Consider the following 17,945-nt stretch of genomic DNA (forward strand, 5'->3'; position numbering starts at 1 on the left):
TTGTCTCATTTCACAGAATAAGGAAATGTGTGTGGCAAGGAACCAAGCTTCCACTTAAGTGCTAGCAAATGTCTAAAATGTGTTCTCTATAAATTGGTATACCATTCTAGTACAGTAGCTAGATTGAAAAGTGTAAGCCAAACTCTATAGTGCTATTAAGGTCCTCCACCTTACCAAATCTAACTCGGCATCCACCCCTTGCCGAACATCAAAAAATAAATAAAGTAAGATGTAAAAAAAAAAACCCTAAAAATGAAAACCTAGTCTTTCAAGCATTTTTACGTGAACTAGTTGTATTGCTTTCTCAGGCAAAAGGTCATTCTTGGCATAACAGTTTACAACTTGAAAATATCATTAGTCATTTTAAAATGTGGAAAAAAAGAGAGAATTTGAATTTTTGATTAGAGGTAGATTCATTTTCATTTAAACAGGAAGACTTTCATAGTTTGTTCAGTCTTTGCTTTGAGCATTTCATAGCTGAAAGACTTCTTAAAGTCCATGTATTCTCCAGGTCACTCCTTTGGTATGTTAATGAGTCCTCTGTCTCCTTAGGGAGAACAGAGATCAAGGATCCTACAGCGACATGCAGCAAAAGAGTGAACGCACTCGAATGTATTCATCAGATGATGTATTCAGTGAAGAAAAACATCCTTCCAGACCATCAGTAGCAAAAGATTATCTTGTCGAAAAAGATGCCTCTTACAGCTTTAAGAAGAATGAAAAATCATATGCTGCACAAACTAACAAAGAGAATTCTCAAAAGCTAGAGATCTATGCAACAGCTGAAACTCAAATTCCATCTAAAAGCCTATTAGAAGAACAGAGCTCAGTCCCTTTGTCTACTCACCATTCAGTGAATGCACAAATGGGGTCAGCTCGGGTTTCAGCTTCTCTCCCCAGAAGTAGCCAGAAAACAGATACCTCTAGGTTAACATCTGTGGTTACACCAAGACCTTTTGGTGTCCACTCAAGAGGAATTTCATCACTTCCCAGATCATTTACGGTAAAATTTCTTCAATTTATTCATGTTTGTGAATGTTACTATCTTGAATAATTAACCCAATACCGTTTTAACTTTTTCATGCATTTAGTTTTAAATTTCCTGCCCCTGTTTAACAAAGGATGTATTAATAATGGAGCAGATAATTCTGTTAGTGCTTAAACAATTGCTGATGTTTATGTACTTAAAATGACCATCTGTTTCCTATGAATAGGCATCTGATAAATATATTGATACAATATTTTTTGTAAAAGTTCGTGTTTTCTTGCCAGAAAATTTATTGACATATCAGTACATTTTTCTGAAGCTTACTTAGCATAATTTAACTTTTAGCTGCTGTAAATTGTCATTCCATCAAGTCAATGGAACGAGAACAATTTTACACCAGCTGAGCATCTGCCCCTTGTTAATGAAACCTAATATGGGCAATCAGCATATCTGCATAAATTGTATTGTCTTTTCCATAATTCCCTAGCTGCCCTAATTTTGAAACTGATGTGCTAAAAGCTATTTTAATGCATTTCTTTTAAATCCAGACCTGAATTAGTTATCCTGCTCACATGCATCTGACAAGGGGGAAATAACCCATCTTGCTCTTTTAGTAATAGTGGATAATAGGGTAGTGCGTGTGGCAATTGGAAATTGCATTGAAAGAATGGATGGAGAAAAAGATAAAAAAAACTTCTGGGCTGAGCTCTCTGGACTGTTTAGCTTAATTTGTTGAGAACCAAACTTGAGGCTTTTATGCTTTAAAACAAAGCAGCATGTGCCTTTATAAACAACAGCATTTTCATTCCAGGTGGACGATGTCCAGAAATATAATGGAGAAGTAGATGGAGCCAAGAGATCTCAAACTTTGCTCACCAGCTATTCATTTTCAACACTGGAAGCAGGACCACTTCTCTCCGCAGATGCAATGACAAGTGGTGGTGAGGAAGAAAAGGAAAGCATTAAAAGAAAAGAGTCTCCTACCTTGAGAGCTCCTGCTACATCCCAATACCAGGATGCAGTGTCCCCTGATCTTAAATCAGAGTATTATACTCATCCTGACCCTGTTACAGTTGCAGCTTCTGCAGAAATAAGAAACCTGCCAGAGTCAGAGGTTTCAGTGTCACAGGTGAGTTTGAAAAGTATATAATTACCCACAGTAACCTAGTAGTACTAGGACTGTGTGAACAAAGATTATTAAAACCGTAGGCTAACATGTTTCACCAATGAGAGGTATTCAGATAAACAGCTAACCCATTTCGCTTAAGAAGCACTTCTCTTTCCCATGGACGATGAAAAAAGGAATACTTGGCCTGTGTAATTTGTTCTTTTAATTACTACAATCTTTCTAAACCTCTTTTCTCTGTTTTGAGTTTGACTCTGTTTCTTGTGAAAATTGAGCCAAATTTTCAGCTTAGCATCAAGCAGGTTTCTATTTTTGTACTCTGTTATTTGCAGCAGCAATTAAGGTCACTAGGACATTGAAGAATCTGGTTTGTGGGTTTAATTAGGTTATTTGCACTAGCGTTTATTTGCACCCTCAGACGTTAAGTGGCAAAATGAATGGCAGCTTCTGAAAATCTGACCTTTAAATGTGCTAAGCATCACTCCAGGTTTCACTTTTTACTGCAATGGCTTGAGGCATGGTTTTTTGGTCTCTCTCCCCACCCCCCTCCTCCACACAAACACAATAATTTTTATTTGGTTTACTCTAATGACTGTATTCACGAATTACTTTTAAAAATAAATCACTTCCTCAATAGTTGCCTGTTTAATGAAAAGTTTCCAACTTTGGTTCAGAAGTTAGGTCTTGTGCTCTACTTTAAGAGCTCTGGGGCACGTAAGGTGCCATAATCCTTCCGCTACTGACTGCTGTTTCCTGCCCTCAGTCCCTTCTTTCAAATGTAACCTGAATACTAACAGTGTCAGCTGTCAGTAGCTTCTTGCAACAGTTGACAACCTCACTAACTCCCAAGATCATGCTGGGAGTTGCATTCTCTACATTGTTTATGCTGCTGTAGATAGCAATTATGTCAGCTGTTGCAGGGAAAATACAGGACCCTGAATTCCAAATGGTTCAATCACTTCCTGCTCTATTTTTGTTTTAAAATAGATTTGCAAATATTACTTTGAACAGTTTTTTTTAAAAAACAACAACTTTGAAATGAAGTATTTTTCAGCTTACACCACAGGCTCCTAGCATCGCTGCTGGGCCTGTCATCCTACTTTATTTAATCAAAGGTTCTGACAGCATGATTGTGGCATGTAGGGGGAGGAGACAGTTTCAGTGCGTTGCAGTAAAAAGAATTATATTAGCTTAGATATGGGTCCTTTTTTGTGGCTCATGTGAGTTGAATAGAAACAAAATTTTCTGGATCAGATTTCATTTTATTCTCTGTATCAAAACTCAGACCAAGCCTAGCTGGGGCTTGGTTATCAGGTACGTGATGGTAAACTCTCCTGCCTGGCAAATGAGGAATTTTTTTTTTTTTTAATACAGCATGCGTCAAACAAGCTATAGTTAAGGTGGGAACTCCTTTCCCATATATTGAGATGTCCCCTTGTGTGCTAGAAAGGCATTGCACAGCCAAGTGAGAGACTGGTGTCTCTGTGAACCACTGAACCATTCATGCAGAGTTTGTAGAGCACTGTAGGCATTGGGGTGGACCTGACCAAATGGTGCAGTTCAGTGCATGGAGCCGGATTGCCCTTCTGTTGACAGCTGGGCTTGAGGAGACAGAACACATCTTCAGATTGAGGAGATGAAAATAATAGACATGAGCCCTTCTTGCAGGGTGGATTGATATAAATCTGAGCAATTTAAATCACTGATTTAAATAATCAAGTTTAACTGATTCTGCAATTGTATTTTTCAGTTATTTTCCTGAAGAAAGGTTGAGTCTCATTAGTTTATTTGCATATCAGTATGTGTTGATATGCAAATGAATCTAGTCTATACACTAAATTAGATACTACTTTTGCTAATTAGGAGAATACACTATCTACACTCATTTATTTAAGCAATTATATAGCTTAACATACATTTATTCAGGTTCTTAATTGTTACTTTTTGTTATGATAGAAAATGGTGAATGGTGCATTTCTTATTTACTAGACTGATTTGCAAGGAAATTCGAATTCAATAAAAATAGGTTTATTTAACTAATAAAAGATCATGAAAATGCTATCTTAAATATGCTGAATGTGTAAACTTTTTTCCTTATCAAAACATATTTTGCATTAAAACGAACTGATTTATTGAGCAAAGTAAGTTGTATCTATAGTTTGGTAAATTGAAATGATTGTTTCTGATCACCATGTCCTTCAAAACTTTAGAACTAGTAGAACTCACTCTCTTGTACCTAGTTTTAATCCATGGATTAGAAGAGGAAAACAAGTTTTCCTATGTTCCCATTTGTTATTGAACTGAACTAGTTGAATAAATTGAAATGAAGAAAATTATCTCTCTGCACCTGCAGAAGAGACTACTGCTTTCAAATGCTAGTTTAGTACTTCAACAAACTGTCTGGTTTCAGTGCTTAGCTAGTGACTTCTCCTAGTTCAGCAGTTTGATTTGCATTAAAACTTTAAATGATTTTTTCATAAATTATACTAAGTTTAGGTTTTAGCATATGTTGTCATAATTTCAAATTTAAATTTAAGTAGGTTTATTTCGAAAAAGAAAATGTATTTAATTTAAATAAAAATATCATTGATTTTTATCCACCCTACATTTATGGAACATTTAAGAGCCAAAAGCGTTCTTAATATATGATACTGTATTGAACTTACTCAATATACTACATTAACTTTAGTATAATGCTCTCTTTATATTTAATGAGATCAGTTGTATAGCAAGAAAAGTAAAAGCCTATTTAAATAATATAAGGACATTTACTGGTCTATAAGCTAATAGCTATATCTTGGACTAATAATTAACTCAGAAATATCTGTCCTGGACTTATATACTGTGAGTGTCTGTGACTTTATTGGCCAAGATGATTATCTGGTAAACAGGTAGAAATGTCATATTGATGTAGTATGTTCCTCTTCTGCAGCCTGGGCTCTGACTACTGTAAACCCCTCTGCACAACTGGCTATCGCTGTTAGACTTGCCGAACCATATGGCTGCCTCTGCTTGGAACACCCTTTTCATCGTGTCATCCCACCCAGTCTTATTACTCGCTATATTTTCCCTGCTCTTCCTTGCTCATTATAATTTAGCTCTTCCCCCATCACTACTTAGAATAATTCCTCTCACTGAATTGTTTTGATATTAATGTATGTGGGGTTAGAAAGTGACATGATGAGGGTAGAGGCCAGAAATTAGGATGACAAAATTTGTAAGTATATGGATGGAGATTTGAGGACAGTTGCTACTCAGAACAGTGTAGAATGTCCAGGAATTATGCAGATCTTTGTATTCCTCTTTGAGTGCTTGCTCATGTCCATTCAACTTAGGCGTGTGTGCTCGCCACATGCACCGGTGCGGGAAGTTTTTCCCTCAGCAGTATCCGTGATATATAGGGCACTGCCAGTTCTCCTCACCCTCAGTTCCTTCTTTGCACCAGGGACGGTGCTGGACCTGTTGCTGCTTGCTGCTCATTCATACGAACTGGTTATCTCCTGTATTATACTGTATGTAATACAGCAATAGTGGCCTACTCTGCCCCAGTAAAGGGTTTAGTACTGACATACTCATTTTGTGGAAATGTCCATTTTAGCAGCAATTTCAACCAAAAAAAGTCTAAATGAAGTGTTATGATTTTCTCATTTTGATAATGTTGAAACATATATTTCACTTTGACTTTTATAATGTCAATTAATTTTTTCAGTGTTTATATTCTATCATATTACATTATATTGTAGTGTTTCAATATTATCAAAATGAAATAATATTTTTCATAGTTCTGAGTTGAATTTTTCAGAATTCTTGTTCATGGTAAATTTCAAAATGTTAGAATTTCCCAGGGAATGGAAATTTTTGTTTCTGAGCTGCTCTAGTAATTTGCTTACAATTTAAGATCCCTCTGCTTATACAGAACCCATTCATTAGAACTCCACACAGAGGCAGTTGTCCACATTAATAGATTCTGTTACAGGATTGGGGCCTAAAGGAGCATGGCTTACCCCTGCCTTAGTATGCACAATGTACAGATTAAATGAGTCATTTTATGCAGCTTTTTCAAATTCCAGTTAGGTTATGAGCTTCAGTCTTATGAGGCAGTTAATTCCACAGGTTAACTATATTATGTATGACGACCCATTTAGGGTTTCCATTTCTTCAAATCTTTCATAATTAATTTAATAAATCGGTCTCCTGAGATACAATTTGTGTAAACTAGCAGTCCATTTCACTTTCCATGGTGTCACACTGTCCTCTAATTCCTATAAACTCTTATTAAAGCATTTTGCACTAAGCAGCATGCTATGATGAATTTAATAATATCTACACACAGTTAAATATGTGTGTACACTAAATGTCTTCTATGTAACCTTTAAAACATAAATTATCTAAATAAAAAACCTAGTTAGCATGTTCTACAAAGAAAACCGCTTTATAGTCAGTTAATAGATAATTAAAGCATATGTTGTGAGTAGCCTCACTTATTTAGTGGATAAACTTTCCTTCATGTAGATGCCTGTGACACCCGATAGTGCAGTGTCATGTTTTATTTTTCAGGACAAGTACAGTGAAATGAGAATCAGTATAAACCAGAGATCTGGTAACAGTCGGAACTTTGGGTTCACCACAAATTGGAAACCTTCTGGGGTTTTGGTACAGACAATTGAAGGTAAACTAATATTTAACCCTTTTATGAACTTTTCTCTTACTGTTAATGGATTGAGACTGCTAGACACAGGCATTTCATTTTAATGATGAATAAAAATCTTCTTCCAAAGAATTTAGATGGAAAGAAAGTGAAAAGAAAACAGCATTTGACTGTTAAAGGCTAAATACACTACGATTCCTTTGTATCTTCATCCACTACAATTGGTTTAATTTAGAAATATTTGAAAGTGTATTCTGAAGTAAAGAAGCCTTAAATACATAGCAATGGTGTAAATTCTGGTTTATTTACCAGACATTATTCTAAGGCTTCAGAATGTCTGCTAAATACAATTACTTAGGGATGTCACAGGGGCATGCATATAAAATATAGACTGCTCCTCTCCTGGAGTATATTTTAAAAGGTTTCACTTCCTACAACCTATAAACAGGTGCATAGGAAAGGTATTTTTGAGCAGATTTTTTTTTTAATTTCAGGTTTCCTTTCCTCCACTATGTTAAAGATTGTAAAATATTACATTCCATGAGTAATAGTAGCTTCTAAATTATCTGCGTGAAATATTTTTTTATTGAAGTAGCAAAAAGGAATTAGTCTGAGTTTCATTTGGTATTGGAATAAATACTCATAAATTATAGTACCATTTTCTTCAGATATTTACTAATATCCAGGATTAATCATTTTTTTTCCTGTGGAAATTAATCTTTCTTTAATCAATATCTCTTAAGTTTCTTGCAGTTTGTTTTAAAGAACAAATTAAAATGATTTGTATTACATTGTTGTTTGTTTTAAAAATTTCTCCTATCAATAATTCATCCAACTCCCTCTTCCCCCAAAACTATAAACTGTCAAGTCTTATGGAGTACACAGATATTTTTTCAGTAACATTCACCCCATATTCGATAATGTCCTTGCTTACAACTACACTATTACCTTTCAATGAGACAGGCTTAAAATAGGAGCAGAGAAGACACCATTGGAAGCTTCACATTGGATTGGCACTTAATTGCATTTCTTTTCACAGAGAGAAAAATAATTGTAACAATCACTTTATGCGTTGACTTTAAAATAAAAGCTAAGGCCAGGTTTTAAATCACTGTTAATCATGGCTTGCTCCTTCCAGATAAAACAGGCTAAAACAATTGATAACTGCTTTATCCAAAAGGCAATTTAGATTTGTTTACACTGACGCTAAGTCTGTTATTTTGTGCAAAGGGCTCTCTTTATATGCTCTTTAGTGTAAATCAGAAATATTTTAATTTTACTATATGAAGCTAGCTGAGCATTAGTTTGCTACCATAATGCTCAAATAGAACTAAAGAAATACTTGTATCAAAAATAAGAGTAGAAAAATGGCAATATTTACACTTCTTAGAAAGGAAAATACCTTTTATCTGCAGGAAAAATATGAAAAAATACCTTAACTAAGTGCTTCAATCTTTATATAAAAGCCTGTGCACTGGAATGAAAAAATGCTCAGTACACACAAGTGGTCATCTGATATATGTCTACAGATGTAATCTGGAGACCCCAGCAAGTGCCATTGCTTCAAATTTGGTTGGTTGGTCTGGTCCTGGATATGTTACCTTCTGGTGGTGGTATGGGAGGATTTGTGTGACCTTGAATTCTTCAACTTTTTTCCTGGAGGCTTATTTGAAATTCTAGCTTTTTCCCACATGCAATTCCATGCCCTCTTTTGCTACTCCAGTTGAGCAGCAGTACACCACTCACTTTGAAGACATATTTTAGCTCAGTCAAGTCTTTTGATGTCTAGTTCCCTGCCTGGAAAAACAAGGTTGGAGACAAAATCCAGGATCTTTGAAACTGACAGCTTTCTCCCATTGTCTTTCATAGAATCAAAGAATATCAGGGTTGGAAGGGACCTCAGGAGGTCCTCTAGTCCAACCCCTGCTCAAAGCAGGACCAATCCCCAACTAAACCAGCCAGGGCTTCGTCAAGCCTGACCTTAAAAATCTCTAAGAAAGGAGATTCCACCACTTCTCTAGGTTACCCATTCCAGTGCTTCACCACCCTCCTAGTGAAAAAGTTTTTCCTAATATCCAACCTAAACCTCCCCCACTGTAACTCGAGACCATTACTCCTTGTTCTGTCATCTGCCACCACTGAGAATAGCCAAGCTCCATCATTTGATAGCTGTTTTCAACAGGTAGTTGAAAGGAGCTATCAAATCCCCCCTCATTCTTCTCTTCTGCAGACTAAATAATCCCATTTCCCTCAGCTGCTTCTCATAAGTCATGTGCTCCAGACCCCTAATCATTTTTGTTGCCCTCCGCTGGACTCTTTCCAGTTTTTCCACATTCTTGTAGTGTGGGGCCCAAAACTACCATACTCCAGATGAGGCCTCCCAAATGCCGAACAGAGGGGAATGATCACTTCCCTTGATCTGCTGGCAATGCTCCTGCTTATACAGCCCAAAATGCTGTTAGCCTTCTTGGCAACAAGGGCACACTGTTGACTCATATCCAGCTTCTCGTCCACTATAACCCCTAGGTCCTTTTCTGTAGAACTGCTGCCTAGCCACTGGGTCCCTGGTCTGTAGAAGTGCATGGGATTCTTCTGTCCTAACTGCAGGACTCTGCACTTGTCCTTGTTGAACCTCATCAGATTTCTTTTGGCCCAATCCTCTAATTTGTCTAGGTCCCTCTGTATCCTATCCCTACCCTCCAGTGTATCTACCACTCCTCCCAGTTTAGTGTCCTCTGCAAACTTGCTGAGGGTGCAATCCACACCATCCTCCAGATCATTAATGAAGATATTGAACAAAACCGGCCCGAGGACTGACCCTTGAAGCACTCCGCTCGATACCAGCTGCCAACTAGACATGGAGTGGTTCGCTGTTCCCAGCCAATGGGAGCTGCGGGAAGCGGTGTGGGCCCAGCCACCGCTTCCCGCAGCTCCCATTTGCCGAGAACGATAAGCATTTTTTTTCAGGAAACAAACTGAATAGCCACTTTCCACATCCTGACTGTAGTAGAAGTGTTTAAGTATACCCAGACATGAGGAATTTTTTGTCTGATCTGTTAGGTAGCACTGCAGACCTTGGCCAGCTGCAAGTAGATGATGAAATCATTGCTGTTAATGGCACAAGAGTTTCACAAATGGACCATAATCAGTGGGAGGAAGCCATGGCCAATGCACTAGAAACTGGAAACTTGGTCATGGATGTCAGACGATATGGAAAAAATGGTGAGTTGTTTCACTGGGCCAACTACAGCATGTTGTATAAGGTGAATAAGCTTTGTGTTTAGTGAAGTTGCTCAGATGGGTTGGGGCCTATAGTCCTTGCTTCAATAACACCTTTTCTGAACCTATGTGCTTTGTTAGTATGTCTGTTTTATTATAACACAATTGGGGTTTCTTTTTTATATAGTTCGTATCGCAAATAACTTCACTAGCAAGTCTGCTAACCTTAAACTGGTGACCACTCTGTTCTGCGTTGGTCTAATTTTTGAGGGAATGCATAGTTGCATGTACGTCCTAGATTATTTTGTTAGATCCATAAGGGCACCACAGAAAGGAATTGAAAATGCCCCCTTCTTGCCACCTCAGTTTAGGGGTAGAAGGTAGTTCTGTCAGACCTGGAGGGGATGTCCATTCCTAGGATCCTTGCTGGCATCTGAGAGAGGCAGCAATGCCCGCCTTTTCTGATATAACATTGCACCCTGTGTCCCCCTCAGGATGGACGATGTGTGTGAAATGCGCAGCTGGTGGGGAGGGAGAATGCAGATCTTGCCATTGCCCCTCTGGGTTATGATTGGCCCATTCAGGGGAGGGCTGTAAGAGCTGATTAGGTCATTCAGCCCATCCATTTGGCATTAAAAATTCCTTCCTACTCATGGTAGCACCATACTGGCCCTGCAGCATGGACATACCCTTACATTCTTTCTGGGTTGTGTAGTTGCCTTGCCAGGAATCCAGATATGCCCTGGTGCTGGCCCTTTTTTGGATCAGGAAAGGATTGTCCTTCTGCCCACATATGGCTGATGTGCAATGAATGTTCGGCATTCACCATTAGAGCATGGAAGTTCATGCATTGGGGTAGGTAGAAAAAGTTATTAGTTTAAAAACAAACAAAGTGGTCTGTCACAACTTGTCTCGTGTCCAGTGCAGGGTAGGCTAGAAGGTAATGAAGTCAGCTCTTGGGATAAACCCAGGAGGCTTCTCGCAGAGACCTTGATTGATTTTGGGGTTTTGAGTGGTTTTAAGTCATCTGTAAATTGAGGCACTTCTCATTTATACACTCATGTCCTGCATGTGGGGAAGATGATGTGAGAGTCCATTTCCTGGGCTGAATTCCTGATTGAGGTTAATGTGGAGGTTAGGCCAGGGGTAGCCATCTCCTTACCCATTTTGCTGCTTTGGTTTAGTTAAGGTGAGGACAGTTTCTCTTCCTAGTTACTATACAGTTAAGGGTGCTGTCTGCCACTTAAAATTCTTTACCTGTGTGGTCTAATCAATTGTAGTGTGGATTATACCATCCATCCATACATTTGCAGGGGCGAATTTGGTGGATTGTACTCCTGTAAAATGTGTAGATCATATTCCAGGAGCAGTGTGTCTGTCAGTTAAAACACAGTTTACTGCTCACTCCCCCTAAGGCTTGATTATAGGTGAGATAACTTTTGTCCTTACCAATGATGTTGTGGAAAAATAACTTCAATGAATATTAATATCTAATATTTGTAATGTTGAACTACAGAACTTCATATTTATGTAATGAATCTTAGTAAACTTGCTGGTATTTCTCAAGCCTGTCTTTTGACTAACTCTTGCTTGTTATGGGAAGCTGGTCTATTTATAAAAGCCCTAACCATTTCCTGTCTTTAGGAATTCTACCTACTTCATCTTTCTCTCTCTTCTTGTCTTTTTTTAAAATGAGAATGTGTTTTCACTAACTTTTGTTCTTTATACTTTGACTTTTCTGTCCACATTCATTTCTTGATCTCCATGTGCCAATCAGATTGGGGCAAAGACCAGCCTTCCCTGCCATATGTAAGGCATAAAATCCTCAATCTCACCAGTATGGCTACCAACATTGTAGGTACACCTGAAAATAAATGGATTGAAGCAACTTCTGGAGATCACAATTATACCAACTCTTCAAACATATCAGCCAAAAGAGATTTCTTCTACAGCCTTCAAAATTCTGTAAGATTTTTTTTTTCAGGGGGTGAAGGGTGTTTGGGTGTTTGGGAGGAGAAATGAAGGAAAAGCTTTAAGGCCTCACAGAGGAATAAGAAAGTAATTGTAGGAATTCCAGGAAAGCAGTTTTCATTTTGCTTTCTAATTAGAATACTAGAATCTCAGTTAAATATTTTAATTCCTGTGTGTCTAACTTATTTCTGTACAAAATTTGTGTAATATTATATGGAGTCACAGAATGATGCCATAGCAATATTTTTGTTCTGGTAGCAATTACATTTTTAGGTAACTGATTTCCTCATAAATACACAAACACTTCATGGTATAATAAAAATTATTTGAGCACTGATGTAGTTTCAGACATGGGCACATTCTCCAGAATGACGGCACAAAGGAGCCATATTCTGGCCATAAATAGCCAGTGGATTCCACTTGTGGGGAGGAACTCTCCATTGATCTAAACCTAGCGGTGGCAGCTCTTGTGCTAGATGGCACTTTCACCCCAGGATAGGAGTGGGCTGGGCACTTGGCAGATTGGATCTCCGTTTTTTCAGTCCTCCACTGATATAAGTTAGAGCAGCCACTAGGCTGCTCTAGATGTCAACACGAGACCAGTACAGAATCAGAGGGTTCCCTGATTCCCCTTTGCCCTCTTTGAGTCTAGGGGTTTGTTTCCCCCCTTGATCTAGAGTTTAGATTTACTAATTTATTCAGAATGACATTATACTGTTTGGTCTTCCTGGCTGCATAATAAAATAAGTGTGAACATGTTTACATGGTGGCTTTTGTCATTAGACAAGGAGTGAGGAGTAGTTTGGTTTTGTCATTATATTGTTTGTGTACTTGAATTATTGTTAAGATATGTACATGCAGTGGTCACCTTTAAAAATTTGCCAATTTTGCCTTTGATAAAGTTACTGCAGGATTTGCTGTGTTCAGTTTATTCCATATACTATAGGAAACACATGGGATACTACTAATACTGAGATGATGATGTTTAAAGCCAATAACACATTTTGGGTGACTGCTGTATGCCCAGAATAGTTTGTAATCAATACAAAGTAATTTAAAGGCTGTTTTAAGATTAATCAGAACATGTTTTTGATTATAATAACCCTTATAGAGCCTGAATTCTTTAGAAATGCTCAGTACAAGGGATTTCCAGTGACAGTTTAAATGAATACTGCCATTCCAATAAACAGAAATTGTGTGCTTTTATTTATAAACAAAACACTGGGGTATCCATCTTGGCCCATGACATTTTTTTGGTGAATTAATGGTTTCCTTTTGGGCCATCATCTCGCAACTGGTCATTAATCCTAGCAAATGCCTACGGTCTTTTTATTATATAAAATATATGCAAGAATATTTAAACAATTTGTTTAACTTGAGGAATTTATAACAACCTGACACCCTTTGCTGTGTGGAATTCCTATGGGAGGAAATGTTAAACTTGATTCATATGAAATTATACTAAAATTGTTTTCTATTTGTAGGATGCTGGAGCAAAAGTGATAAATGGAATGCAAGCAGATATGAGCTCTCATGAGCAAAAAGGTAAACTGCCAATATTTTCAGCTGCTAATTGAGAGAGAGGAGAACACAGATTATACCTGTAAATATTACTAGTACAGTGAAATAAATATTGGGCCTCTGAGAAAATGAAAGCTATAAGAGTAGTACGTAAGTCCAATTGCATCTGAGAGGCATGGAGTTCTAGTTCCGGGAGCATTGAATGGTTTAAGAACTGCAAACAGAGTACTGATAACAAGTTCTTAGATCTCAGCATGACTGGTTGTGGACTGACTGTGTGATAGGGATGAAAGAGGAGAAACAAGAAGACACAGAAACTTAACTCCACCTTTCCATTCTGCAATGGTGGTTATAACATAAAGATGCCTTACGGTGATCAGTCTTTCTTCTGCCTTTAAGAATTTGAAAATGTGGTTTCTCTCCCTTCCAACCTCCTTCCTGGAGACATGGGATGAAGAGCATCCAAATCTCTGTTTTGCTAGAACTCAAGAGTGATTACTTTTTCGGGGGGGGGGGAGGGGGGCGTGTATGTGGACTGCATATCGTTGGCTCTGTGCCATAATTGTTAGTGACTCTGTTAACAAAGGTAGCCTGGGGGGGACGGGAAGAAGGGGAGGGAAAGTAGGCACTTAAACCTACTAATAGAATTCTAATTCCCTAATGGGAACCACTTATGCAATTACATTGTGTAGTATTGTAAATGTGCATGGTGGATTATAGGTGAGCCTTGTGAACAGGAGAATATATACATAGGCAAAGGTGCCATTGCATTAGACTCACCGTTAAATTGAGAGTAGTAGAGGAGAAGAGATGCCAAGGCATCTAAATTTATAAAATCTATCAAAGAGACTTTTAAAATCTGGGTGGGATCTTAGGTAGGAAAAATGGTGCTGCCAGATCTCCAGGCCCACAGAAAGTGAGTCAACCATGCTGTTACAGTAGATGGATAGCAATTGTACTAAAATGAAGTACTAATCTCTATGTGGTGTAACCTACTAAAAAAAATCTGCATTTGTTATAACAAAAGGTTAGCTTTTCTCTGTCAGTTTTTCTAAGTGATGTTACTGTAGATTGGAAAGGTTTGATGAATGTCATTTGTTGTTCAGTGGTGACAGTCATTAAAAATATGTAATTAGACAGCACCGTATTGACTTCTTTGTATTCTTTGTATTTTTCAAATAGAATCTGAACCTATTTCTTTGAAAAACTTAAAAAGACGGTCACAATTTTTTGAACAAGGTAAAACAAAAATCTAACATTTCATGTACTTTCATGAAATTGTTCCCACTGTACATTCTACCTAATAAGTCTCTGGTGCTGGGTACTAAGCCTCTTCAGTTTTGTTTGTTGCAACCATGACAAAGCAACATAATCCTTTTCCATTCTTTCCCCAGGGTCATCAGGTTGTTGTTACAATTCATGGGTTTACCTTTGTGGTAATGGGTCTTTGTATGTTTTTTGTACATATATAAAAACCTTTTAAACCTCTGACATGCTGTTCAAAACACTTTTCCACTTGTAACAGATTTGTTTCAGGTTTGCAACTCCCTACAAAACAGCTTAAAACTGACCAGTCCAGCACAGCTTTAATGCAGAGGCTAAAGAGCATTTAAAATATTTAACAGTAAATTCAATTTATTCAAAGCTGCTGCTTTACATCTATGTCCAAATTGATAGAATACAATAAAATGGATAACTTATCATTTATAAAGTAGGTAACAATGACCAAGTCCAAAGAAAATGCAATACAAATTTTGCAGAACTCATTGTATTTTTTTTTATTATTATTATTATTATTTTGCTTTAAGGTGTGCAAAATAAAGCTCTCATTACAGTTTTGTAGGCTTGCTTTTCTGGTGTGTTCTGCATGTCACATCTCATATTTTCACTAATGTAGAATATCTAACACTGTCTTCAAAGCTATTTTGTATGTTTCAGTATTTTGCTGTAGACCTTGAGGATGAAATTCTGGACCCATGGAAATCAATGGCATTTTGCCATTGACTCCAGGAGAGCTAGGAATTCACTGGGTGGTTGTCTTTGTCAAGTGACATTTGAAATGCCACTGCACGCTTCATACTGTTCATTTCTAAATTTCTGCTTTAATAGCAGTATTTTATTTGCAGTCCTTTTCCCCTTACTTACAAAAAAAATCTTTTCATATAGTAAAGCATACTACTACTATCCACATAAATATTGTATTAATAGTTAAAATATGTGGTATGTTAATAGCTTCACTTAAGGAGCTTTAATTTTGTCACTAATAATAAATTCCTGTTTTTGAAGATATATAATTAATGTATGTTCATTTTTATATCAATTTGACATAAGGCCTCTGAGTAGGTAGACATTTTTTGTACACCAAATTTGCTCCACTTTCTCCACCATGCTTTGTTATACTGTAGGAAAATAATAGGTTCCAATATGTTGCTTCCCTGTTACTTTTTTCCACTAATTAAATTTTGCGGGTGAGTAACATGATCTAAACTATTGGTTATTTAGGACAACAAAATTAAATGGACAAGAATTTGTTTTAAAAAAACAACAACCAAGTGTATTTCCCACAGTTTTTCCTCAGTGTTTAGTTTATCAATGCAGTTCATGCATTTTTTTTTATCACCCTGGCATAAGCTCAGAGCTAGAGTGACAACCTTCAAATATCTCAGGTTTGACACACGCTATCCAGTGTGGAAAAGTCGAAGATACTCTCTCTCTGGGAGTAGAGTAGGAGGTATTTATGTTGGTTAGTAGTGGAAGATTAGTTGCTTTTGGAAGGTATATTGGTATTAATACATGTAAAATGTGAGTCTCTAGAATCCTGAATATATAAGCAGTATAACTGAATCCTAACAAAATTGTTTAGATTAAGAGAGTAGCTTATTTGATTATGAAACAGCATTGAATTATTTTTTCAGAGTAGCTATGGGAAAACTGTAATTAGTCCTTCATGTTTCAAGGCTGGGGATGTACTGCTAATTCAAGACCGAGTAATTATAGATAGCATCTGAAAGATTTTGAAGGTGTTATAGGGTTATTCTCTTTTCAGAAACTTCCTGGATAGATATGTATTCGTTTGAAGATACCTAAATATTCCTTGACCTAAATAAAGGGAATAGGGTCAAATGAAACAAGTATGGCTTACAGTTTAAACAAATTATATCCTGGAATTCATACCAGTGAAACTTTCCACATTTAAACAAACCTCATAACACATAATTGTAATATTTTTTTCATTTTTTCTATTTCTCCTCCCTACCCTAAATCCTACAGGAGGCTCAGAGCCTGCAGTGTCTGATGTGAGTACTGCTTACAAACTGCTTATACGTGAATTTTATGAAAGAGGTTATTAGTTTGTCTGGCTTTGTTCGTTTCAGGGAACCCTACCTTTTTGTTTTCTATTGTTCTGACATTGCATGCTCTGATTTTGATCAGACACCTATCCAGATTGCTGATTAAACCTTTTTTAAAGGTCGTAATAATGGTTACAATTTAACTGTTGTAAGTGTGTAGGTTCTTATTGCTCTAAGGTTGTAGCTAATGTTTGTAAATGTCTTTGTGTCTAGCTTTTAAAAAATGTGTGTTTTTAAAATGACAGTGGATTAATCATCCTCTTTTGTGATGATTTAGCTCCCAGTTCCATCTATTAATGCTCCAAGTCGTTGGACTTGGGACCAAGAAGAAGAGAGAAAACGACAGGAAAAATGGCAGAAAGAACAGGAACGTTTACTTCAGGTACAGTTTAACTATTTACTTCTATATAGGGATTCCTTTGACTGAGGGAAGGGTATGGGACTGCCATTCAGTAGACTTAGGCCCTGTTCCCAACTCTGCCTCTGAGATGCTGTATAACATTGGATAAGTGATTTCACTTCTGTGCATCTCACTTCTCCCATTTGTACAATGATGATTTTATTCATTCAAGTTTATGCTGTGAGATCTGTGAATAAAAGCTGCAGAAGTATTAACAATTATTAATATTAGACTTTGGATGGCCTACTTTTCTGAACTTACCCAATTCTGGAACAGTTACACAATAGCAAAAAAAAAATTCTTTTGTCACTCTGTAACTTTTCAAAAGTTGGAGGTAGTTTGAAAAGTTAGTGTGGAAAAAGAAGGGATGGGGGAAAAATTTAAAATAATCAGGGTTTTATTGCAGACTATGGCAAAAAAACAAACAAACCCCAGTGAGGGAGGAGGGTGAGGGAAGTGAGGGGGAAATGCACCAAAAATCACTAAACTGAAAATCAAAATGTTCTGTTCCGAAAGGTGAATTGAAACAAAATGTTGATGTGATGTACATTGGTTTGTTTTCAAATTTCCCTGCAAAAAATTCAAATCAACAAGTTTGAATGAAAAAAATTGTTCATAATTTTCACTAGAAAAAATGGTTTTTCAACCAGCTCTACTTACAGGTTTATAACCCAGCTAATTGATTTCAGAATGATTTGTTTAAAATTAATCTTTTAAGTTTT

General features: G+C 37.0%; 1 protein-coding gene across 1 annotated transcript in view; it reads left to right on the forward strand.

Moving 5' to 3' along the window:
* LMO7 (LIM domain 7) overlaps positions 1-17,945 on the forward strand; it is a 48,479-nt gene that overhangs the window by 11,946 nt on the left and 18,588 nt on the right. The window contains exons 8-16 of the mRNA XM_077806935.1: positions 553-1,003; positions 1,800-2,117; positions 6,672-6,783; positions 9,823-9,984; positions 11,759-11,946; positions 13,437-13,497; positions 14,656-14,712; positions 16,744-16,769; positions 17,101-17,205. Coding sequence (XP_077663061.1) covers positions 553-1,003; positions 1,800-2,117; positions 6,672-6,783; positions 9,823-9,984; positions 11,759-11,946; positions 13,437-13,497; positions 14,656-14,712; positions 16,744-16,769; positions 17,101-17,205 — 1,480 coding nt within the window. The remainder of the gene's footprint in view (positions 1-552; positions 1,004-1,799; positions 2,118-6,671; positions 6,784-9,822; positions 9,985-11,758; positions 11,947-13,436; positions 13,498-14,655; positions 14,713-16,743; positions 16,770-17,100; positions 17,206-17,945) is intronic.

The sequence above is a fragment of the Eretmochelys imbricata genome, chromosome 1, assembly GCF_965152235.1.
Source record: "Eretmochelys imbricata isolate rEreImb1 chromosome 1, rEreImb1.hap1, whole genome shotgun sequence".
Lineage (NCBI taxonomy): Eukaryota > Metazoa > Chordata > Testudines > Cheloniidae > Eretmochelys > Eretmochelys imbricata.